The sequence below is a fragment of the Strongylocentrotus purpuratus genome, unplaced genomic scaffold (assembly GCF_000002235.5).
Source record: "Strongylocentrotus purpuratus isolate Spur 01 unplaced genomic scaffold, Spur_5.0 spur5_scaffold_18, whole genome shotgun sequence".
Taxonomy (NCBI): domain Eukaryota; kingdom Metazoa; phylum Echinodermata; class Echinoidea; order Camarodonta; family Strongylocentrotidae; genus Strongylocentrotus; species Strongylocentrotus purpuratus.
The window spans coordinates 10,801,869-10,829,248 of record NW_022145603.1 but is presented as its reverse complement, the minus strand read 5'-3'; the positions used below and the strand labels follow the sequence as shown (position 1 = coordinate 10,829,248).

At 36.7% G+C, this 27,380-nt stretch overlaps 1 protein-coding gene across 1 annotated transcript; it reads right to left on the bottom strand.

Annotated features, from left to right (window-relative positions):
- Nucleotides 1-285: 285 nt before the first annotated feature.
- On the bottom strand, nucleotides 286-27,380 carry LOC100893220 (HORMA domain-containing protein 1). Its single transcript, XM_030989186.1, has 19 exons — nucleotides 27,332-27,380; nucleotides 24,336-24,384; nucleotides 23,197-23,341; nucleotides 22,433-22,533; nucleotides 21,934-21,954; nucleotides 20,863-20,889; nucleotides 20,057-20,124; nucleotides 19,466-19,617; nucleotides 18,388-18,491; nucleotides 17,508-17,518; nucleotides 16,801-16,960; nucleotides 13,503-13,587; nucleotides 12,324-12,421; nucleotides 11,771-11,887; nucleotides 10,853-11,082; nucleotides 7,728-7,911; nucleotides 5,177-5,275; nucleotides 4,660-4,713; nucleotides 286-2,419 (listed from the first exon to the last, which is right to left on the bottom strand). The coding sequence occupies exons 2-19, from the start codon at nucleotides 24,378-24,380 to the stop codon at nucleotides 2,321-2,323; spliced, it is 1,800 nt and encodes a 599-aa protein (XP_030845046.1). The 5' UTR covers nucleotides 24,381-24,384; nucleotides 27,332-27,380; the 3' UTR covers nucleotides 286-2,320.

The window sequence follows — 27,380 nt, the reverse complement described above, 5'->3', positions numbered from 1 at the left end:
CTTCATAGAGATGGTAACTTTACCAGCTCTATATCCTCACCATGTTGTTCTACCTCTCGTGTGATAACATTATGATTGATGCAGTTTGCGTTCCGGCGCGTCTTTTGTAACAACTTCATTTTTGCTATGCTACCACAATGAGAGAGGGAGGGATACAAAAATATACAATCATAATATTATAATTTTGTATATTCGTAATACATTGTATTTTTAGTTTTATAGGAAACGGGAAAAGACAAAATGCAAACAACAATAGTTTCAGAATAAAAAAAATAGTATTGCTTTATTAATAAACAGAACAGAATGGCAAGATAACGGTGCATTGGCACTACAAAACTTTGGAAAGTTAATATTTCAAGGTATAAGCAATATGAAACAACCAAAATATGAATATGAACATAGACAAATTGTAACTATAAAACCTTTGGACATGAGAAAAACCTACTACATCATCATGCAATATAACATTTTGCACAATACCTCATGGTATTGAAAAAATGAAAGCATATCATTGCAATATAAAAACGATATGATTAATAATTTTGTGATTTATGTACCTTCCCATCCTTTTTTCCTTTTGATTTATTTTTCAAAGAATCCATGACTGTTTATATATAGCAATACAGTGAATATGTTTGTCAGAAAGTTGCCTTCTTTCAATGGTGTTTCTATCCTGGTGCGATGCGCATATATAGCCTTATTTAGGCTTCACTTTGACAAGTCATAAAACAATGCTACAAAAAGTTTAAAAGAATTAGCTTACAATAAATACTCAATACTTCTTTCATATGAAGGCACATAAGTTCGCACACAGATTATAGTTCTCAGGTTTAAAACCTTTTTCTTTTCATATATTCAAGTGAAGATGAAAAAAAGTGGGCAGAGCCAACTTCAAGCATCTGAAAAAACATGGAAAGTGTAAAAATATGAAAAGAATTAATGACTACTTAAAATACGCCTTTTTTCAACTTATGAAATATGAATGTGAACAATAACATATTTATGTAGAATGTCTCTTATTCAACTATGTATGGCTTGCCGTAAGGTAGTAAGATATAAAAGTTTGATATAATCTGCCAGTTATATTATCAATCCTGTGAAAATATATACTGCTCATCTGATGAATATATTATTAAATTACTTCATAAACTAGGTAAAAATCAACCACTGTGAAAGCACTAATTTCAATTTGGCAAGGTATTTTCATTGCAATAAATAACTTGTATTTACATATAATTATCGCTTTATCAAATGATAACTTCGAACATATTTACATCACACGTCTTTGTGTCCGTACACAAACTTAAGTACAACATTTACATTAAAAATGTGAGTAACTCCTACTCTTAATACAAGAAAAAAGATGAAATACAGAATATAAAACAAACTTTAAATAGTAATATAAGAAATCTGAACTAGTAGTATAAAGAATTTCAAAACACTTTCAGCTTAATGATGAGAGCACAATCTTTGATCACAGTCTCATAATAAATCAAACAAAAAATAAGAAAGAACAAAGTAAAGGATAGACTTGATTTGAGGCATCAAAGTAATTATAAATACAAGCTTTTAAGAACGCCATTCGATTGAATAGGAAAGAAATGACTACACCAACAAAAAAATATTTCATGGCACTCTGAAATGTGTACTCCTTTGAGTGCCTGGGAAAGAACGGCATTGTTAAAAATGAGGAAATGTTACTCAAGCACACTTGTTAATACTAACACTGTCTGGATAATTAGGAACTCATTCGTTTGTGTTACGGCTATTTTGTGATTCAGCATTAAATAGTAATAAAGTCAGTTTTCTTCCATAAAGCGATGGTAGATTTACAAAAAAACTTTATTTTCTTTCATGCATCATTTCAAAGAATGTTTTTATAAAGATATATGGAACTCCTCTGTCTATCTTGCAGGCAAAGAATGAATCCAAGATCCTCTGGATAATCAATTAGTCTGATGTATATTAATGGCAAGATTGCATGAGGATTAAGGAATGTGTAACCTGTCTACCATTAATACAAGAAGGGCCCTACTGAAGATCTGTAACGTTTATTCAAACTGGGCCCATTTCACAAAACTTGTCATCAGTGACAGTTGTTGTTATAAGCTAGTGAAATCCTTGCTTCTGATTGGTTATCAGCAGATTTGTCACTGATTTTTGTCATTTGTCGTTGACAAAAGGCTTTCTGAAACAGGTCCATGGATGGACTGTCAAATATCTCACAGCTAGCTGGATAATTTCACAAAATCATTATATCTACATGCTTGGTTCTACGTCTTTCTTGCCCTGAGAGATAGTGAAGTTTGCTGTTTATCATCTAGGCAAGGACAGGATTGTTGACGACGCTGGACTTGCGTCTTTTTCGCTCCTGACCCCCATCTGGTTCCTGACTGCATGCCAAATCAAAGTCATGTCTCTGCCGAAAAAAGGTTGAATAAAATTAGAAAAAGAATGGGTAAATTAACTTACATTTATATAGAATTAAGAGACAATCATTTTGCAATGCTCAACCCAGGTGATGTAAATGGGTACCTGGCAGGAATTTTAATTCCTTGAAATGCTAGAGCGCTGTAATGGCAGCCATGCTAAAGCCATAAAGATTGATCGGGAGCGCCTTGAGTGTCAAGTCTGACAGATATGAGTGCTATACAAGAACCCAATATTTTTTATTTATTATTATTATTAACACACAAAGTTGAATGCCAACCAATAATGTTTGAACACTTTGTATGTTTTTGTCAACTAACTATAACAAAAGAGTAGTGCTACCATTACATTTTTGTCACACATACAATGTGTACGAAAGATACACGCAGTGACAATAAATTGTGTTAGTCCCTTAAAGGTTTCAGTGTGCAGCAAATAAAGAATAAAGAATTCACATCATTTTCTTATTTAGATTACAGGCCTTTGTAAAAAAAAAGAATTGTAAAGAGCTAATGAATTTCAATACAATTTATCAAGTGTATGAGAAATCTGATAAAATATTTAGATAAAATTCTTGAAGACAGAAACACACCACACTATTTTGCAATTGACTATTTGGATGTGTGCCGTTGCTCATCAAGCAGACTTGTCCATCATATTAGTCCAAGTATATTATTACAATTGATTTGATTTTGATTTTTTGATTTGATTTGGGTTTCTGCATCTTTTTTCGTTTTTTCATCATACATTTTCATGAACATAATATGGTTTGATACAATATTTTAAGTGTATATAATTTTATACAGATAATAAACGAAAGTAAATAAATATATTGAATGCATAATTAACATACATTAGATGCAGGAGGGCTACAGAAATACGCAAAGTAGCTTGATGTGCCCGCAGCCCTCAACTTAGATACAACAATAACTAGATGGAACTTTGACTGCGCGCAGTCGAAATGATGCCTCCGTCATAGAGCAATTTTACAAACCAAAACAGAAGAAATTTTTCAAATTCAAGTTCAATTGTAATCCATTAACAGGTTCTCAGAATATCGTGATTACAAGCAATTTCTCATGTACATATATGACCCTTTGATCTTTGACCACAAGACCCTAACATCTACTCAGTTCATTGGCTCTGCAAGATGTCCCGAGTTAATTAGTAATCCATCTGTCAGTTCTAACGAGAATGCGTTCACAAGCTATTTTTGCATACATAATGAGCCCATGACCTTTGACCTCATGACCCAAGAATCTACTCAGTTCATTGGCTCTGCAAGATACATACATGATCTAAGTTTGGGAGGAATCCATCAATCTTTTCTTGAGATAACGCGATCACGAGCTGTTTCAGCATACATAATGAGCCCTGTGACCTTTGACCTCGTGACCCCAAAATCTAATCAGTTCATCAGCTCTGCAAGATACATACATGACCAAAGTTTGGCAGGAATCCATCAATCAGTTCTTCAGATAACGCGATCACGAGCTGTTTTTGCATACATAATGAGCCCTGTGACCTTTGACCTTTGACCTCGTGACCCCAAAATCTAATCAGTTCATCGGCTCTGCAAGATACATACATGACCAAAGTTTGGCAGGAGTCCATCAATCGGTTCTTCAGATAACGCGATAACGAGAACGGGACGTACGGACGGACAACCCGAAAACATAATGCCTCCGGCTACTTCGTAACGGAGGCATAAAAATATAAATAAAAAAGAGTGTGACTAGCATTTATTTCAATAAGTTCTATAGCTTACACAAACTTGTATGCATAGAAACATATTAAACAAGATATAAGATTATCTTTCTCCTTTCAAAATGCAATAAAGTGACTCTGTAACATTGCCTCAGATTTAGTGAAACAAAATCCTTGATTTACCTCATGCTCCAATCATAATTATAAACCTTTAGGTCAGTCAGGAATCCCACGCCTATCTGATTATCAAGATATTTATGATTGGAAAAAAGAAAAAAAAATAGTTTTCCTAACGAGAAAATGAGTATGGTAAAACCAGTCACTCAAAGATTTTTACTTTTTTTTTTAGGGCTTCAATTTTACACCATATCACAGACACTGATAATAGGGCCATGCACCTTAGATTTAACATTGTTAAATGATGCCTTTAATCCCATTTTGTTCCTGACACAGTTTAATGCCACTCTATCCTCGTAAGCTACATTATACCAACAGAATTTTTTTTTTTTAATTCAGACTTACCCCATCCAGAGTAGTGGCGCTTCTCTTTTTCGACCTTTTCTGTTTTGGCAATTCCTAATAGAGAATATTGAAAGGGAAATACAGTTAAAGGAAGTGTTAACTTATTGGTAAAATATTTCCAGACAAGATGTAAATTACAATTTGCATTTAGAAAAAGTGCTATATTTTCTGCTCATCCTTTGCTTGATAAGCAGATACGTGAATGTATGAATGAATGAGTTAATTAATGAAATAATGACTCAATAAAGGAATGAGTAGATGATGTCTGGATAAATAAATGAATAAGAGAATGAAGGAATAAATAAAGGATAGAGATAATGAATGCTTGGGTGAATGAATGAAAGAATAACTGACAGACTGACAGACTGACTGACGAACTGGAAGAATGAATGGATGGGATGAATGATTGAATGAGTGAATAAACGTACAGGTAAATGAAAATGAGGCATATACTACATCAAGATACCAACCACTGTTCCCTTTATAGCCTATGAAAGGAACTGAAGTCTAGGCTTACCTCAACCTGCATGGGAGTGCCTGGTCCTGATGAGCGCCCAGACCTGGTCCTAAGCCCTGATACACTCAGGTCCGCAGCCTGATCTGTTAACTTCTCCAACTGTAAACAAATAAAACAACATTTGAGGGTGAAATGGTATCTTCTCCCAGAGGTTGATAGCAACATATTTCCACAATTCTCTATTATCTGCCATCCTAGTACACTCTTGCACTGTCATTCCTTTCCAAGTCTTACAGTGAAACTGCGCTGAGCCTACTTTACAACCCATTTTCAGATTTGAATTCAAATCAATTTAAAAATACTACACCGACTTGCTTCAAAGTATCAACTTTCAAGTGTAGTACATTTATCTAGAAATGAATGTAAATGGTACATATTGGGAATGGTCAAATGCAAATTTTTAATACTCCCAGAGTGAGGATTTGACTCAATTTACAACAACAAAAAACATGCAAAAGACATCTGGTCCCATAATCATGAATCCTTACTAAACTAGTATACAGACTTTGAAATACATGCAAAGGGTACGTGTGTGGGTTAGCATTAAATTGCATGAGCCATTTCATTAATACAGAATTAAGAGTTATTCTTCATGAGTTGGGAATGGCAAACTTGCAAAATTAAATACTCCCAGAGTCAGTTTACGATTTACAAAAAACAAAACACGCACAAGTCATCTGGGCCCATATTCATAAAACCTTACAAAACTAGTTGTCAAATAATTACTAACATATAGTTCATGGTTACTTGTCAACCAGGCTTAGTACCCATAGGAAAGAAATGAGCCTGCCGCATACTCCTGCGGCAGACTTGCCGCAGACCTGCCGCAGACCTGCCGCAGACAGTCATCTTTTTCACATGCAAATTAGTTTTGCCGCAGACTTGCCGCAGACTTGCCGCATACTCTTTCAGTATGATGAAGAGTCTGCGGCAGGTCTGCCGCAGACTTGCTGCAGACCTGCCGCATACTCTTTCAGTATGATGAAGAGTCTGCGGCAGACTTGCTGCAGACTTGCCGCATACTCTTTCAGTATGATGAAGAGTCTGCGGCAGGTCTGCCGCAGACTTGCTGCAGACCTGCCGCAGACTCTTCGTCATGAATATTCATATCTCATATAGACCTGCTGCAGACCTGCCGCATACTCTTTCATATCCAGTACGTGGCAATAAAGTATGCATGTAGAAGAACCAGTGATAAACTGATTGATACTTCATAATCGATATTACCAATTAGGTAATACCAATATATACAATTGTATATATATACCAATATATACAATGGTATATATATATTACCGATTAGGTATATTCTATTCTCAATTGTATTGACTTCATCACATTGATCATTTGAAGTGTATTCAAGAGTAACATTTAAAGTGACACAGGCTCGTACACATATATATACTAAATATGTATATTGTTTCTTGGTTAGTAATCATAGTTTCTTGGTTAGTAATTAATATATCTATTGCTTAAACGTGATTGTAATTGTAACATGATCAGACAAAATAATCTATTGGTTAATAATGGCAAAAGGAAAATAGAAATCACAAAAATGATGTGCATTATCTTAATTTGCTTAACAAATCATGATAAATGTATTTTTCTGTCACACGTGTAAAGTAATAATGAATATGCATGAGATGATTGGTTTCAATTGGCCCTATTAGACTTTAATGGGATTTCCTGTGGCAGACCTGCCGCAGACTGTCCCTGTGGCGTACTGGTATGCGGCAAGTCTGGAGCCAAGTTTCGCCCTGCCGCAGATCTGCCGCAGACTGTTCCTGTGGCATACTAGTATGCGGCAAGTCTGCAGCAAAATTTCATCCTGCCGCAGATCTGCCGCAGACTGTTCCTGTGGCATACTAGTATGCGGCAAGTCTGGAGCAAAGTTTCATCCTGCCGCAGATCTGCCGCAGACTGTTCCTGTGGCATACTAGTATGCGGCAAGTCTGCAGCAAAATTTCATCCTGCCGCAGATCTGCCGCAGACTGTTCCTGTGGCATACTGGTATGCGGCAAGTCTGCAGCAAAATTTCTTTCTGCCGCATACTTAGGCATACTCTTTGCCGCAGACTAAAAGTCTGCGGCAGGTCTGCGGCAGATCTGCGGCAGGTCTGCGGCAGGTCTGCGGCATACTTTTCACTTTCCTATGGGTAGGGTTTATAAATATGAGCCAAGGGGTTGTTTCATAAAGCTGTTTATAAAGTTACGCATGACTTTATGAATGACTTAAATAGGAAAAGCCAAATGGGATGCTCAATCATTAATAACTGCATCAACTAAAGTTGAACTGTGCAGATGTAGATTAACATTCTTATAATAACAAATATTTTTAATGCAAAGTACATTTTTTGCCATTTTTTAATTGAGGTTATTGAAAATATAGTCACACTTTGTTAAAACATCAGGAAAAACTTTGGGCATCCTATCTGGCACTTCATATACAAGTCGTTCATAAAGTCATGCATAACTTTACGAACAGCATTATGAAACAACCCCCAGGTATACAGACTTGAGTGCATGATAAACCCTGACAATTGTAAGTATACCTCAGACTTTTTGACGTATTTCTTGCGTTGGAGGCTCGTCTTGTTCTTCTTGTTCTCCATAGCTACTCTCTTGTGTTTCTCTTCTGCTTCCATCTCTTCAAGCTCTACTCTGGGGGACAGTCTGCTGAGGTACTTCTGGAAACCGTGCTTCACGATTCTCTCCTGGTTGACGAACTTCACCAGTCTGAATCAAAAATGCAATTTGTATTGTCAATTCATATTAAAGGGAGTGTATCATGGGCAATACTGGTTAACGTTACCTACGTCTTCTTTTGGACAACTGCACGTAAACGAATGAACTTGATTAACTGGGTCAGAGCGCGCTAAACTGGGTCGGCGTGCGCCAGCCTTCGCGAAACAGACCGACGTTCTCCTCACACTTCAATTTTGTGTATGTTGCACGCATGTGAATGCTGCGGTCGCGTCGTCCGTAGTGGTATTATACCCAATTGGCCCCGAGTAGGGCCACGGGAAAGACACATAGTCTCGTCATGACATACTCCCTTTAATAGTTTTATCGTGGCTGGCTGTTTATGGATATATATATATATATATATATATATGAAGTTAATAATTTCCCACTCACAGATACTTATTTCAGTAATTTTCATTCATCCTTACATAAATGTATAAATCGTCCCTGTTTTCACGAAGTGACGGTAGTGAGGAAAATCGTAACGCAAAGTGAATGCAATTTTTTTTCACTACCGTCACTTCGTGAAAACAAGGACGAAATGTAGAGGTGTCGTGGTTGAGTGGATATGTCACCTGACTGTGGATCACAAAGTCTGCGGTTCGAGTCCCGCCGCGGCATTAATGTCCTTTGGCAAGACATTGATCTACATTTTGCCACACTCAGTCCAGGTGATGTAAATGGGTACCTGGCAGGAATAAATTCCTTGAAATGCTAGAGTGCCGTAATGGCAGCCGTGCTAAAGCCAGGGTAATAATCGGGAGCACCAGGGGTGTCAAGTCTGACAGAAATGAGCGCTACACAAGAACCCAATATCATATTGGATATTTTTTTCTTCGTGTTTTTAATTCAGCTTACTTGTGACAGCTTTTTAAGATGAAAGATGAAGTGTGTGAGGCTTGTGCAGATTGAAAATGCTATGATTAAGAATTAGTTATGGCACTAGTTTCATATCAGCATCGGATATATGAGTCAGTGAAAAAATACACAGGGGCTCAGGGCGAAATAGCCCCCAAAATGCTCAAAATGCCCAAAAGAGCCCCCGAAAATCAGAAAAGAGCCCCCTTAAAATGCAAAACAAATTTTAGAATGTTATTTTCATGCAGGCAAGGTTGAAAAGTAGCCCCCCCCCCCCCCAAATAAATATTACATTTTTCCCTGATATGAGTGATGTATCATACTACAGTGTATTGTGTCAAGGTACATGATTTGCTTTGTTAAATAAATATGCAAAATCTATGCAGTTTTTGTTATAATCATTTTAATTTAACCACATACCTGATGCAGCAAATTCATATCAGCAGTAGATTAACTCTTAAGCAGCCCCCATGCAATGCACCCCAGTGCCACAGTGCTAATTCCTATTGTGCCAGCCACTAATCCCTCATATGCCAAATTTATTTTAGGATCGGTTCAAGTACGTGTAGTTTAAATTGTTAATATGTTCGATCCACTATAACTTCTCATCCGTATGTTGTATATAAAAAAAAATGTGCATTCAAGTGGTAGGGAATTTAACCCTCTTTCCGTTGATACCAATATCATTTCATGAATCTGTAATTTTGGAAATGTAAATAAGCACTATCAGTGAGTTGTCGACCCAATCCGTTGTCTCATTTCCCACACAAAATCTGAGGAGCCATGATCAAAACTGACATATTTGATGATAAAATATCGCAATTTTCTCAAGAAAATCCAAAATCGAAACAACAATAAACCCTCTACACAAATACAATAAGCTTTCACACGTGCATGCAATGCGCATCGCACAATAGGCATAAACAAGTAGTGTGTGTACTTATGCACGAAAATGTGTACGTGGCACACGAGTGAATGAGAGTTTATGTGTGCATGGCAAGCAACCAGAAACCTGATTATGTGAGCGTGGTACGCCAGTGCATGCACGGAACAGTGTTCTTGGCACGATATGAGTTAATAAACGTAAACCAGAATCTTGTTTATACCCATCTTTCGTTGATATTCACTTGTGTTTAATTTATTTATTTTTATTTCTTTTTCCCTAAAACAAAAGTTCTAGCTGATGATATCCAAATTTGCAGATTATTAATTCTTATTGCAGTACCTTCATATCAGCCCTATAAGGCTCAAAAGTGAGTTATATGGAATCATGTTTGTCACATGTGACTTCACTTGGGTCGCGTGTAAGACTGAAAGCATTTTTCATTTAAATTGTCACGCTGTTTCTGATAATAAGAATTGGGGATTAAAGATAATTGTTGGACTAATTTCATATTGATCAAGATAAGATAAGAAAGAGCATTATATCAAATTATGATTAAATATTTAACAATTAAATTTGATTACATTTCTACATTTCCCAAAATGCAATAACTGAATAACAAATCACATATAAACATAAGGTATAATACAAAAAATATTCAAACAATAATAACTTCATGTCAAAATGATATTAACATATAAACATATAACGAACTTAATATTTCTATAACATATTATTATAGATTTAAAGTATTATCAAAACTATCTGTGGAAAAGTGCAAGAGACCGCAATCATAAGCAATGCTTGACTAGGATGGCGGCCTCAAGTTAAATCATATCTGGACTAGTTTGGCCAGGAGGGATAGACCTTCCTGCATGGTCACTGGCAGGTGTTTATCTCATCAAATCAGCTCTCAATTAACATAAGAAAAAGGGAACCATGGGGGATCAACGGGTACCACTTAGGCATTGTTGGCTGTATATTATTATCATTATTATAATTATTTGGAGTGGACTAAAACTGCAAGAGTGCACCAGAATGGCAGAAGATAGGGTGAAATGGAGAGATGTTGCATTCAACCTCCGAACCGGGAGAAGATACTTAGATAAATAGATTATTAGTTATATACTACGCTTTTCCCCAAGTAGTGCAGTCCCGCTTTAAATTAAATGCATTACAGATTTGACGCACCTTTTGTTCTTGGCGTCCACACTGCAGTATCCTTCCTTCTCTAGCCTCTTGAGGAGGGTCTGGGCAACGCCAGTCTCCACCCCCAGCCGTTTAGCCAAGGTCGGCGCGGTCACTCTGTCCATGTCCTTGGCTGCTTCCAGTGTGCGCCGCCACAGGCAGGTGGCTCTCACTTGAGCGGAGTCTATCTGGTTGAGGTAGGGGTCGGTGGGTTCACATTGTGGGTCACCGACCTAGGAGGGTGAGAGAGAGAGAGAGAGAGGGAGAGAGAGAGAAAGGGGAGGGGTTGAGATGGTGACATGGAGAAAGAGAGAGAGGGGGAGGGGAGAGGGAGTGAGATGGTGAGATGGAGACAGCATAAGTTAGAGAAATCAAGCATGAGATGTATATACAGAAAGAGATAATGAGAGCAGAATGAATAGGAAAATAAAAGACAGAAAAGGGAAAGAGAGAGATGGAGAGAGAGAGAGAGAGAGAGGGGGGGGGGGGGGGGGGGGGGGGGGGGGGGGGGGGGGGGGGGGGAGATGGTGAGATGGTAAAATGGAGACAGCATAAGTTAGAGAAATCAAGTATGAGTAAATACCAGTATACAGAAAGAGATAACAAGAGAGCAGAACAAAGAGGAAAACAAAAGACAGAAAAGGGAAAGAGAGAGAGATAGAGAGAGACAGACAGACAGAAAGAAAGAAGGAAATACGGAGAGAGAGTAAATGACAGAATTAACAAGGGAAAGCAAAATGTTGATTCTCAGAAAGGTTTATTTATAATAGTTTTAACTCATGTTTAGTTCAATGGGGTTCCACTAATTTATTCTAAAAATCTCAAGAAGAATCTTTGCCCATCATACAATACAGATCAACATTCAATGATATTAGAAGACTTTGTATTAGCTGTTGTGTAGATTCATACCGGTAATCTTACCTTTCCACATTGGTGACAGTAGTGCTTCTCAGGGACCTCATCTTCGTGTAGGATCATGAAGCATACTGCATGCTGCCAGTACTGACATTTCTCACATTGAATCATCAGACCATCATCCTGTATGCAAAGGGATAACAATTATTAAAATAAAATTAGACAAGTACATGTATGTTCATCATTTGTAATTGGGTATACACACATTTTTATACTACACTTAGGCCCAAACAAAAAAGATGTTGTATGCCCTTTAGTTTTTTTTGTTTTTTTAACTCCCTCTTTGGGCTGATATTTCTTAGTTTAGAATGCTTCAATACATTTTCATCTTCCAAAAAACGGTATATGTATAGGTATAGGCCTTATATCCCCCCCCCCCCCCCCTCCCCACAAACACAAAATTTCATCAATTTTGTAATGAATAAAAGGAGTCTTTAAATTTTCTTCATCACTTAAAGTATAATGTATTCTATTATAATATTGAATTCTAATGAGAATACAAACATCAAATCCAGATCAACTGAACAATATATGAGAGGGACTGGTATCCCTTCTTTACCTCATTGCATCCACAGGGGCATTGTGGAACGGCCTCTTCATGGACCTCCTCTTCCTCCTCACCAGTCTTGCTGCTTTGTGAAGCCTCATCAATAGCTCCTGTGATAAAGAATATAAACCAGGGGGTGTTTCACAAAGACTAAGATCAACTTACAGTTGGACTTGAACTATGGCAGGTGATTTATGCCCTTAAAAAGTCTTGAATCAGATGTAAAATTAGTGGATATAAAAACCTTAGAAATTATGATCTTTGGATAATATTTTTTCCTTCAATAATAAAGTATAACAAATTGTGAATTCTGTAGATTTGTGATGTCCCTTGCAAGAACAACAATGCGAGCAACAAGTCATGAATGGCCCGCCATAGTTAAGTCCAACTAAGAGTCAATCTTAGTCTTTGTGAAACACCCCCCTGGTATGCAAACCTTTCAAATATTAGAAATCTCTCAAGGCATAATAAGAAATAAAGTCTATTTTTTACACTCCTTACACAGAAGTTTTTCAGTAAAAGAGAGAAATCTAGAGTTCAAACCTACAGTTTAAAGGCCCAAATAGAAGCGCTTAGAGACATTTGTATTAAGCGCTATATAAAAGCTAAATATTATTATTTTTATTCCTTCATAATAGAGATGGTTAGTAGATATGCTATGCCATTACAGATAACACAATTGATTTTTCAAAGGGAAATTATTACTATTAACATCTCTCTGTGAATCCCCAAATTTTAAAAAGAGTGATATTACATTTATGTCTGGCTGTTTAATAACACTCTACTATTATGTTTAGTTTTTTTGTTTTTTTAATGATTACATTAATCTGATTTTCTGGAGAGATACATGCTATTCAAGCTTTGACGTACAATTAAACAGCTTTTAGAGAGGTGCAAAAACGTTAGGCAAAAACACCATTGCGTATAAAAATACTATGGTAACATCATAATAGTCCCTATTATAATCTTATCATGATTTCTATACAACACTTTCCACAGACAACCTAAAGAGTTGAGAACTTCAACACTCTAGAAAAAATTCTTTGATCACCAATCAAGATGCATTATGATGTTGTTAGTCTCTATTAGAATTGAATAATAACTTCTTACCGCAACACGATAAGGTATAGAACTTGCTTTGAAGAATATTTACATTTATTCCAAATTTTTGAGATAGTTTTCAAATGTTACCTGGTACGTTAGGACTGCTATCTGGGACATCCTCTGCCGTCTTGGGACCGTCTTTCATGCCAGACTTCTCTTCATCAACACAGATCTAGATTGAGATTTTGATTAAAGCCACATAGTAGTAAAAAAAAAAATATATAACAAAATAGAATAACATCTTTTGAAATGTGGATTTACAGAAGAATGATGAAAATATCCTGGAAATGAATGAAAACAAACAAAGAGATATTGCACATGGCAGGGCGTAAACAAATTGCACTAGTAGGATTAGTTAAGGAGAGAAAAATCAAATACTTTAGTCATGTTAAAAGGCACCAAAGCCTCTTAAAGGATGTATTGGAAGGAAGAGAGGAAGGAAGTAGACCTAGAGGGAGACCCTGAATCAACTGGGAAGAAAATGTCAAGAACTGGAGTGGACTAAAACTGCAAGAGTGCACCAAAATGGCAGAAGATAGAGTGAAATGGAGAGATGTTGTAATCAACCTCCAAACCGGGAGAAGATACTTAGATAGATAGATAGTAGTCAGTGTCCATGTGTATATATTGCAATGTAATTCGCTGACACCAGACCTGGTTAAGTTACCAATTAATGTGCCTGTGTGCGCAAAGGTGTCTGAAGCAATGTAATTCGCTGACACCAGACCTGGCTAAATTACCAACTAATGTGCCTGTGTTTGCAAAGGTGTCTGAAGCAGCGAACATGTGTCCTACTAGAAAATACTTCAGCTTGCCTTCATATCAAGAGGATTGATATAATGATGAGAATGCTAGGGCGTGTCATGAAAATGAGGTCCACTCCTGGTGACTGACAACACCCCTTATTGGGTAAACACTGATTGATGGATACTGGTATACCAATTATAAAGAAGAAGAGAAAGATCATTTTTAATAAGCCATTATGTTCCTTTTCATGATTTCTCATTACATACCGTATATGTAATTTTATTGTTATTGTCCTATGGCGGAATAATGAATATTATACAACACCTACGTGGATCCTTGTCATTTGATTGGAGGATTGTTGGTCACATGATATTCAATAGATGGTATATTGCACGGTCACGCATTTTTGGTTATATGCGCCGTGCATTTTTGGTTATATGCGATCGTGACGTTGCACTGCAGCACGCGCACAACCTTTGACGCGCAGTCACTGATCTCTACGGAAAAAGATTTTTCCGTAGAGATCAGTGCGCGCAGTACGTTTACGTTCACAAGTAGCGCAGACGATCGTGACCTTGGTTATCATGGCGGCCGATTTAAACAGCAATTTTGTGTTGCTAAACGATGATCAACTTGAGGAATTAGTTAGTTCTGCGGACTCTTTAAACACTAAGAAACTGATCCAATATGCCGTCCGTCGTCTTGAAGCATTCGCGGAGTGTACAGGTACAACTTTGGCCGCAGTGGAAGCTTACGATAATGCTGAGCTAGACCAGTTTTTATCACGATTTTACGGTGCTCTGCGCAAAGGTACTACAGGAGAACTGTATACAAAAAAGTCAATGCACGCAATTCGCTATGGACTGAACCGTCACTTTGAAGCTACCAAGGATATCAAAATCTGCCAAAGCGATGTATTCAAGAAGAGTTGTGTAACATACAAAGCCATGTTGGTTAAGCTCAAGCAGAATGGCAAAGGAGTGGTGAAACACAAGAAGGCAGTAAGTGAAGAAGATATGGCGAAAATATTTGACTCGCTTGATGTAACGACACCTCAAAGGCTGCAAAACAAGGTATTTATCGACATTATGGTATATCTTGCCAATCGTGGGAGGGAAAATCTGCACAGTATGAAAGTTTCTGACTTTCAAGTTGAAGTCGATGAGCAGAATCTGCGGTATATTGTCCATTGCGATACCATGACCAAATCTAGGAGGGAAAACGAAGATGAAGAATGCAGTGGATATATGTACGAAATTCCTGGCTCAAGTCGGTGCCCTGTTTCATCTTTTCTTGCCTTCAAAGAGGTTTTGAACCCAAAGCAAGAAAACATGTGGCAGCGTCCAAAACCTGAAGCACCAGTAGATGGATCCCCATGGTATATGAATGCACCACTTGGGATCAATACACTGGGAAACAAAATGAAGAAGATCTCAGAAAAGGCCGAGTGTTCCTACATGTACACAAACCACAGTTTGCGAGCAACGACTTGCACATTGCTGGATGAAGCAGGTTTTCCTAATCGTCACATCATGTCGGTTACTGGACATCGTGCAGAATCGTCTTTGAAACACTACTCCCGCACAAGCAACAAAAAAAAGAAGCTCATGAGTGCAGCGTTGGCAGGCCAGATGAATGAAAATGGTCCAGAACCCGCTCCAGAACCAGCTCCAGGACCCGCTCCAGGACCCGCTCCAGAACCCGCTCCAGGACCCGTTCCAGAACGCGCTCCAGAGCCAGCTCCAGTGTTGGACTGTTTGGACAATCTTCTAGAAAAGCTCCTTACAAATTCGCAAGAGCAGTTGGTCCTGAGTGAGCCCAATTTCAATATTCACAATGCAATGTCATCTTCTTCGGTGCAGCACTTCCACTTCCATGGACCTGTCACCTTTTACAATAAATAGATCTAGGGCCTAGACGATCAGTGTTCTTCATGTACATACGTTTGTGTTAGACAATGTTTGGAATTTTGACTTTTCTTCGAGTTTAACTGTTGGAATTTTGTCTTTTCTCCGAGTTTAACTGTTTGAGACGTTTTAACTGTTGAATTTTGATGAAGGAAAAAAACTGCATCTGAATATTAAAATGTGAGTACCCTATAAAGTATAATATCCTCCAACCAAATGACAAATATCTACTTAGAATCTAGATGTTGTATAAAACAAATAATGAATGTTTTTCATTCGTTCAATAGTGCGAATATTTTCATTCGTTTAAAGATTAACGTTCTATTCAACTCGGCTGACGCCTCGTTGAATAGAACGTTAATCTTTCAACTCATGAAAATATTCGCACTATTGAACTCATAGCCATTCATTATTTGTATATTAATAAGTCAGAATGAATGAGGAGAGCTTGGGTATTTGTTTCTAGTTCATCGTGACTGTGCCATGGACCATGCAGTGATGGCCTGGTGGTAGAGTCGCTGCCCGGCAAGAAGTAGATGCAGGTTCAAGTCCAGCTGGTTCCAAGATTTTTTCTGACTAGTTTTTCAATACAGATCGATCAATCAATCTTATTTACTGGGTGTAAGCCACAAATATGTTTAAATAACATATATGTTTGTATTGAAGATTGTATAACTTTGTTTTTATCATGACGTGAAAACAAATGATTGAAATGAAATGAAATAAATTACCTTCTCCCTTTCTGTATCCTCCATGTCTGGTTCTTGTTGATCCTTCATTTCTTGACTATCCATCTCCTTCTCTGCCTCCTCCTCTTCTTCTACCCCTTCTTCTTCTCCTGTTGGCTTCATGTCAAACTGCCTCTTGTCAGTGGTGATCCTCAGTTTAACCCTTTTTTGGAAGGAGAGAAAAATGAAATGGAATTTGATAATAGGGTAGACAAATACAATTCACAACTAAATTATTTGTACCCCTTGTAAATTTGATGTGTTTTTTTTTTTTTTTTTTTTTTTGTAACTCAGGAATGAAAGGTGGAGTGGTTGATTTATGGTTTTGTTGAATATTAAAGATGTAAGCTTTAATGTGTATCATTGTCAAGAAACATGAATAAGAACAAATGAATCTTTCACATACCTAAACAATTACAAAAATTGTTAAGGGTATGAATGATTTAGCTTTGAACTGTACATGTAAAACAAAGGAAACAGTGATTTTAAGGTGTGTCATTATTAAATTTCCAATCAATTTGGTACATACATATGATAATACTATTTAAGATAAGCCTCAAATTGTCCCAACCATCTTTTTTTATTGTACATAATAGTATTTCTTAAATGTGTTAATAAATGTGTATGTAGTATATGTCATCTATCAGAGCATTAGAATTTTTTTTTTTTTTAATTTCCTAATCGTCCTCAAAAAAAGAAATTCTACTTACGTGTGGAAGGGCTGAAAGTGAGGGGAAAAAAAGACAACAAATTAATATATTATCAGGCAAAAAACAAACAAACAAACAAAAGACAAGTTCCTATAATTCTATTATACTTTATTGAAATGTAGTAAGATGTATACTTAGAGGAGTTACTATCTTAGTTAGATATAAACTTTAAAGAGCTGCTATCTTTAATACTAAGATGCTTTCTTAATAAGATGTAAACTTAAAAGAGTTGCTATATAAGTAATATAAACTTTAAAGAGTTGATATATTTAAATAAGATGCAAACCTAAACAAGTTGCTATCTTAGTAAGATGTAAACTTAAAAGAATTGCTATCTCAGTTAGATGTAAAAGTATTATTTTATTTCATGATACCACAACTGACATATTCATCTACAGTATTTGTAATATGTTTACTTGACTGTATTTTCATGGTGAATTAGGCGAAAGAGTGGTTTCAGTATACACGAGGAGCAATTACAACATTCAATGAAAGGATGTGAATATATTTGAATTGATTACCACGGCCACATACACCCTGTAATTCTGGTAATGGATTTGCATTCAAAGAGGAAATGGTTTAAAGAAGTATCTTTAATGCCCTACTGCACTACTTATAGCTACTTGTGCCCTCTAAATAGCAAACAATGCCTATTCGATGACCATTGATCTCCCATGGTCCCCTTTTTCTTATGTTAAATGAGAGCTGATTTGATGCGATAACCACCTATCAGTGACCACACAGGGAGGTCTTATCCCTCCTGGTTAAACTAGTGCAGAGGGGCTTTTATAGACGATCTTTGGTTTGACAGCCTGACTTGGCCAACTCGCTTTCTCAGATTAGCTCCAAAACAAACACAAGAGAAAGAAACCATACTTACAGTTGTGACTTCTCCTACTCTGAGGTTGATAGGTTCATCATCGTAATTGAAAGCATCGCTGTCTGATGCCTGGAAACCTGGAGGTTCATAGTCCATTGGCGTCACTGTAATAATAATAATAATAATCTTTTAAAGTCCACTCCAAATTTTATTAAACCGAAAATGGAAATTCTTTTTGCCCAATTGATCGAGAGCCCGGCCTGTAGGGATGATATTCAAAACATTCTTCTGTAAATCAAAACATCAGTTTGTCATGATACAGTCAAACCTGCTCCAATGACCACCTGTCTACAAAGACACCCCGTCTACAAAGACAAAGTTTTTTGGTTTCCCTTGAAACTAGTTTCTCATTGAAACATGTACTAATGGAACCTGTTTACAAAGACCACCTGTCTACATTGACCACTTTTTGAGTTTCCCTTGGGCGGTCGCTAGAAAGATTTGACTGTAGCAGCTAACCAGTTACAATAAACTGACCAAAGTACTTACAGTAGTATCGATGGATTCAGAAACATTTTAAAACTTTACAGTGCACCATCTCCCTTGCACTGAGAGCATTCCAGGTAGACGTTTTGTTTTTTTGTTTTTTTACACAAAGACATAAACATCCAACAAGCTACCCACTTACACCTGGGCCCTGTTTCATAAAACTTGATATCAATAACAAGTTCCAAGCTACTGTTATAAGCTACTGAAATCATGGCATGTGATTGGCTGAGAGCAAATATGTCACAGAAATTTAGGATTTGTTATAGATAAAAGTTTTATGAAACAGGCCCCTGGGCTTGGTGTAAATGGCTCACTATTGCGATGAATTAAATCTCATCTTTCTGGGAAATGTGCTATACCATATACTTTTGAGGATTGGATTGAACTGGATCGAACTGGACTGAACGGGATCGAACTGGGTTGAACTGGGTTGAACTAAATTATAATACATACCATCATCATAGTAGAGTGATTGTGATCAAGTAAATCTCACCTTTCTGGGAAATGTGCTATACCAAAAAATTTCAAGGATTGGATTGAACTGGAATATACTGGTTTGAACTGGTATGAACAGGATTATAATACATACCATCATCATAGTAGAGTAGTTTCATGGTCATCATGACATCATCTGGGAGGAGCTTAAGAGACTGGGTCAGAACTAGGATGGTCCTGAGGAGCTGGAGGGTTGCTCTCTTTGTCTGGGCCTCTGTATGCGCTCCTGTAATCTTCTCTTCATTCCTATAAACATTAGAATGAAAAAGAATATTTAATATCAAGTAAACATGAATATTCAGTTATATCAAGTAAAAAATGAATATTCAGTTATATCAAGTAACGGAATAGGGAAAAACTACCTTTTACAACAGCCCCAGACACACCCCCCCCCCCTACCCCCTGGAAATCAACCCCCTAGGTTGAACGAAATGAAAGAGGTAGCTGTTCATGGGGGGGGGGGGGGGGGGGGTCCTCAAGATAGTTTTCAAAGGGTGAACAAATCAATAACACAGCTGAGGCTGCTCTGGACGCAATATTGGCACCTTTGATTATTTACTGATCCGCATGTTACTTAACCTAAAGACATGTAAACCGGTATAACATCATCAAACTTTGCAGCAGCACTAATTAAGCAGTTTATCATGACATTTCATCAAATGTTCTTATTGAAAACTTGACTGACCTGTAAATATCGACATCTGGTCCATTCTTGGAATAGGTGAACTTGAAAGTGTAGGTCTCCATGGCAGTCTGGAAGACAAAGAAGGGATTACAATAATAATTTGATGATTTATTCATTCTTGTCCAAAAATGTTGAAATATGCTTTGCACCAGCAATAACAGACAATACAAGAAATCAAGACAGAAAGTTAGACACACTGTACTCATAATTGTTATTCATTTTCTCAAACTTCTTCCTCATTAAAACATTATTTAGCTATTCCTTTAATCTTCACTTTTTTCATTTTTTCTTGTTCTATTGTAATCATTATCATCATGATCATTTATTGTAGTTATATTTATTTTCTCTAAGTACTGCTCTTACGCACATTTTTATCAAATATATATGTGGTATATTATTCATCTTTGAAATGAGGAGATACATGTACACCATCAAAAACTGAACTCTATCATTTCCATAGACTTATAATACAGGAAATCCCATTCCAGTGATTAAAGGGTTTAGTTTCAGAGAACAAGAACAAAAGTATCACGGCTGAAAGCTTTAAATACATCAGTAAATCTAATATCAGGAATGTAATGCAATGACAGCCTTATAGAAGACCCCTATGTAAAATGAACATTGGTTTCTCATTCATGATTTTGCCGATGAAATATAAATGTTCTCCATAACGTAAAGAGGCCTAATTGCCAGCACACACACTGTACATGCAAATATTCATATGATTATTAAAAGCATGTTATTTCATAACATCCCATTGTATGCATTTTGATTAAACGGCCCAGCTGGCTTCAGTTTATACTCACATTAGGGTCGCTTGGGTCTGTATACATCTGTTGTTGAAAAATTAGAAGATGAAACAGATGATTTGAATGAAGTACAAAGTCATGCACAACACGCATGTATTGACAGTACACACGTGTGTAACAGCTAGCAATTCATGGCATGTTTTCAGACCAAGATACTTCAGCAATAAAGTAAAAAAGACATTATGACATAGAAATACAAAGAAAAGGAAAAAAATAATGAGAATAGCCCAGGGCTGGTATTCAATTCAATACTTAGCATAAGTAAGAAATTTACTAAGTAAATGGCTATTTATTAGTAATTTATTTATGTTGTATTCAAATCTAGACTTATATTTACGTAAGACAAAATCTAAGTAAAATACTTACTGACAAGCATTGTGACATCACACGGTCAATCAAAAGTAATGCGCAATTAATGCATTGCAATAAATGCGCTGATATAATTGCGAGCAGGTTATAATTCTGCGTAAGAAAACCATATGCCTCCAAATAATTGGCTTAAGTCTGGTAGGGAGCTGTCTTAAATTTAGCATAAAATACTTAGCCAAAAGTTTGAATTGAATACCAAAATTGGGTAAGTATTTTATCTAAGCCAAATACTAAGTAAAAAGCTTAAATTTTGTACTTAAGTATTGAATTGAATAGGGGCCCTGATCAATGGTCGTTGCAGGTCAAGTAAAAAGACGCAAATCCTTAAACATAGCTTTTAAAAATCATTATGATATTGTATAAGTGGTAGCCATCATGTAATGTGAAAAGTGTTATCAAGTATTGATAATTATTAAAAACAATATCGTGTGATGCTATGTTTAACCACGTTTTGGGCTTGGAATTTCAATGAACATGCACCACTAGCACTATGAGCAACGATAACAAGAATTTAATACATTATAATTCCCCCATCAGTCATGCGCACTATATAACTGCTATTTGGATAGTCACAGAAAATGTCAATGTTCATCCTTTTCTGATATTTCTTGAGCTATAATGATAATCCTAAATTTGATGATTATAGTAAAGTAATTCCACAAAAATTTCTTTTTTCTAGGACTGACATTACTAACTTACCCCAATGATCATGGCACGGAGCTGGATTAAAGAGTGAAAGAATGAGTAATTGAGAGAAAGTGGGAGACAAACAAGGGGAGAGAGAGAAGAGCAGAAAAATTACAAAAAAACACAAAGAAATCATCATTGTCATTGACCATGAAACATATTTGTTTTCACTGTACTGTTTTGACGGTAGATCATTTGCTCCAGCTTAAAAATATTGCCACTAGATAAGGGCATTATTGAGTAATAACATGATTGTGTTATCCATCTGTTTCTACTTGTTAGTTTGTATCATATTGTTTTTAATTATTACAGTACTTATCTTTACAGGTACTTACATATCTTTTTACAGGTACTTGTTTTACAGGTACTTACATATCTTTTTACAGGTACTTGTTTTACAGGCACTTACATATCTTTTTACAGGTACTTGTTTTACAGGTACTTGCATATCTTTTACCGGTACTTACATATCTTTTACCAGTAGTTGCATATCTTTTACAGGTGTACTTACATATCTTTTGTCAAGTGCATCAAAGGCCCCTTTCATCCATTTGATGACTTGGCAGGCTCCTGGACATGCACTGTCATCTTTCAAAATCTTCAGGTTTAGATCTGTTGCATAAACAATATTATATACCTCACTTTAGAAATCTAGGGCACTTTTCAAAAGACTATTGACCAGTTTGGGCATTTTACGTAAATGCCTGCAATCTCAATGGGAAGGATTTGAGCACACAAACTTAAGTGGTACACGATCAGATACCCTATTAAGACTAGGTCTTGATAGCGTAAACAAACTTGATTACCATGATTGGTAAGTCGCACATGTATTCTATGACCCTTTTCAGTATATAAAAGTTATAAAAACAACTATGTCTCTCATAGCAGTCATTAATACTATATAATTGCTCGTTTATTTAGTAAATCACACATGAATTTACTTGAGTGACTACCAGAACCATTGAGAAATCATATTTATCCCCAAACAAAGTCAACAGACCAGTAGAACGAGGCTTGTATAAAACAAATCTATTCGTCATCTACATTTAAGACAATGAAAGTTTATTAATATTCTGTACAGAGAAAATTGGAGAGGAGCTGGCATGATCAATTTATGTTTCACTACTTCAAAAATGTAATAACTTTCATATTTTTAATTAGACTTTTCTAAAACTTTCACTTATGTGTTTTCTTGTTTTTTGGCTGTTATTAAAACCAGTTTAATATCAAGGTGGATTTCCTCTTTAAGACATATGTACACTTATCCCTTTTTACCTTCAAGAGATCTGTCGCCGAATGCATGTTCAGGGAAGATGGTCCGTAAGTAGGTCACAGTTGAAACTGCCACAGCCAGGAGCTTCTTCACAAAGACGGCCGACTGCTGCTGGGTCACTTGGTCTGGAGGGAAGATGGCCGACCACTGTGGATGAAAAAAAGGAAAAGAAAACAAGATAGCTCTCTATGCTGGGGGTGTTTCACAAAGATCTTAAGTCTAACTTAACTCTAAGTTGGACTTAAGAGTTATGGAGAGCCATTTGTAGCCTTAAAATAAACATATTCAAAAGCAAAAATTCAAAGTATTTTAGACTTTTCATAAATTCCACATCAAGAACATGAAATCTCCTTGATGATAGAAAATAATAATGATTTGAATTAACTTTTTATGCCTTTTGAAATAACTTTTACAAAATATTTTTAAAGATGCTAACAGCTTTCCATAACTGTTAAGTCCAACTTAGAGATAAGTTCAACTTAGATTCTTTGTGAAACACCCCCCTGGTCTTGTTATATCAACTATCATTATCCATTACCCCCCCCCCCCCCCCCCTTGTTAAATTAAAGGTAAAGGCCAGGCCTACTAATTGATATATTTGGTAAAATACAATATCTATCCGGACTGGATAGATCTAGGGTAGTCCAATATACATCTTTCTGTGTACAGTGCTTGTAACTTTACCAAGACTAAGCCGAATTTCTTATCATTTTGATGATTCCAGAACCTTGCAGTCCACACTAATACTTATATGCTAGATGATCGACCTATCCTGATTGATTCCACAACGTTTCTTTCATGATGCAATCGCATGACCAGAACTGCTCTATACCTTTTAATGTATGGACAGAGATTCTATACTTTGAAATAGTTCTGCCTACAACTGTAAATGTGTACATGAAACTCATCATCATTTTTCTTAATTCTCTCTTTCTACCATTCCAACATTACGCAATTAACAAACTTAAAATTATTGTTTTCCCCTAAAAAATGTGGTAATTCTTAGATGCTGTTTGAAGACGTTTTCTATTCATTAGCACTTAAATGTATGTAATGTAGACTGAGTAGGCTATGAAGGATGTTATTGGACAGATTCATCAATGTTTCAAGTTGAAGAATACAAAAGAAATAGACAACTTACCTGGCCAGTTTTTGTCTTCGGTCGCATGGAAGTAGCTGTTGCCATGATTCTGCACGAATGAAGAAAAAAACTGAGAGTAAACACAAGAGTAGTTACACATCTTACTTAGATCAGTCCATCAGCTTAAGCAATATTTATAATAATGCAAATAAACAATACATGAAATAATATCCGTAAAATTTCAATCAAGGTGCGACAATGAATATAAGTTACATAAAAAACAGCTCAATTGATAAACATATACGTTTTCAGCTGTGTTTTGAATTGAGCTATGGAATCTAACTCTCTCAGATAAGAAGGAAGTGAGTTCCAGAGAACAGTTGCAGCTGGGTTGAAGGATCTGTTTCTGTACAGATAACTGTTTGATCATTAAGTTGATGCTTGTCATTTTTGCCATTGAGACGAAATCAATAAAAGGCATAAAGCTAAAGGTGACGTACAGTCACAGACCCTATAGATCTAGAGTGGTGAAGTGTGACGTCATAAAAAAAAATCTATTTTTAGAATTTCTCAATTTTGTCTTCATTTTCCAAAAGAACATCAAAAATAATGTCCAAATGTCAAAAACCAATTTAATATGTTAAGTATGTTAAGTATATGACCATCTGAATAAATATATGTCCTATAGGAACTCGGTGTTATATGCTCTGGCTCCTAATGGTTACCTAAGGTACCCTAAGGGCTATACTATAGCCTAGGGCTAGGTTATACAAGTACAATATAACATTCAGGGGGAAAGGAGGAAGGGGGAGGGATGTACTTAATGTACTCATTTACTATCTATAAGTATCATCCAGCAAGAAGGGAGAGCCATCTTATTCTCTAAAACTGTCTGAGGAGAAAGTAAATAGTAATACGTGGATCACCCAACCCAACATTTGAGGATTTTATAATGCAGTAGTTAAAATTTAATTATTAAAATTACCAGTAGAGTCTAGATTATGCTAGTAGAATAGCAAATAGGAAGAATTGGAAAGGGCACAAAAGGGCACTTTGTGATCCCTGGGGGCTAGCGAAAAAATAAGCGCATAGATATATTCCTTAGGACTGGGACTACTCATCAATCGGGGCTGAATATCTCAAAAGTGGCAAACCTTGGAGATAGACAGAACACAATGAGTGATTTCAAGTACGGTGTTCAGTGTTGGTGTTGGTGTTGAGAGCTTGGAAAGGCTGCTGAACCGAGCTCCAACACCGACGGTCAGTTTAGAAGGACGATACCGATCACGCGTGCGCGTTATCGATAGCTCAACACCAGCCTCAGCGCCGAGTGACGTCCTACTCTACAGGCGAAAAGTGTTGCGATAAAAGCATAATCCATTCAGAAATTCCAATAAATAACACCATGTCGAATATCAAATGTAAAGTCATATTAAAAAATCAATAGATAAAATATCATTTCTCTTGAAATACATAGATCTAGACCTATGTAGCTCCCAGGATTTCCTTCTGTTTTGACTTTAAAATGGATTTTTACCTTGGCATGATCGTGAGATTCGTGCCAGATGTCCGCATAGTTACCTGCATAGTTACTGCAACACCAACACCAGCACCGAACTTGAAATCATGAATTTCCCAATCCCTAGGGGCTGGTGTTGGTGAATGGGAAAATTACACGTAAGGCCATGTAAAATTGATTTCATGTTGATCGTCCCCGCCCGCTTCCTTTTTGGGGGCCGCCTCCTATTTTTTGTTATTTGTTATTTTATTTTTTTTTTTTTTTTTTTTTTTTTTTTTTTTTTTTTTTTTTTTTTTTTTTTTTTTTTTTGAAAGAAAAAAAACATGAAAAACACTGCTAAAATGGCTCTATTTCTGATTTAAAAAAAAAAAAATTGTCGGCGGCCATCTCGAAAAAAAATAGCCTCGACTGTCGGGGAAAATGTACCGAGCGACCATTTTGAGCGGCCATTTTGAAATATCAAATATCAAATAACATGGTACACCCTCCTCCTCTTTTTCAAAAAATCCGGACGATCAACATGTAATCAATTTTACATGGCCTAAATCGTCAACACCAACCGCGATACTCGGTTCAGCAGAGGACATTCAACACCAGCCCTCAACACAGACTACCGGAAATACGTCATATTTCCCGAGGTCAATCCCAACACCAGCCTGATTTCAAGTTCGGTGTTGTGGCTGGTGTTGGTGTTCTCACAACACCAACACCAGCTTTCAACACCGAACTTGAAATCACTCAATGACAATGTTTAAATCGCCGTTTTGACCAAGATAGGTCTAGGCTAGTCTAGATCTAGATCTAGACCTCTAGATCTATTTTTAGAATTCTGAGATGCAGCCCCTTTGGAAATAGTCTATGGAGATTCACCTGCTCTTTCATATGACACCTCATTTATTGAGTATCACCTTCAGGATCACAAAGAATAAACTTAGGTTTGAATCTCGACTTGAAGAAGAAAAAAAAATTGACCAATTTTGCATGGTCGCGCAAAGCACGTAGACTGCATAGGGATGCGTGCAATCTCTATGGGAAAGATTTCACACAACATCGGGTGCGCGATCAGACACCCCAGTAAATACACACCCACGGAAAAAACAAAGTAAAGTCGATCTATGCGTACACTCTAGAAATTGTATAATTGACTCTGTGTTATGCACAGACAAACAATCAGTCACACAAAATAAAAATACAGGCTTGCAACAGTAGATCTACAACTAAGTCAAGTGGCAAAGCCAAGGCAGAGCCCGCGCACGGAATTGGAGCTGAGCTCGGCTAGCTAGCTAGCTAGCTGTGCCTAGCCTGTGGCCGCGCCGCGCCGTCCACAGGCTATAGCCCGAGCGCAGTTGTATAGCCTAGATCTAACTCGACGAGAGAAGACAAACACCACTGCAATTAATCTTTTCCTGTCTCATCCACACACCAAACACAATCATAATTCATATCCTGTAAACAGTATTCCATCAATTTTTATCACCCTTACATCTAAAGTAGATGTAAAAGTAGTTTAAAGTTTGTGTTAAATGGTTACACTTACCGATTCGAGTCTGATTCTTGAGAGCTGAAACTTTGTAAAATGAATGAAA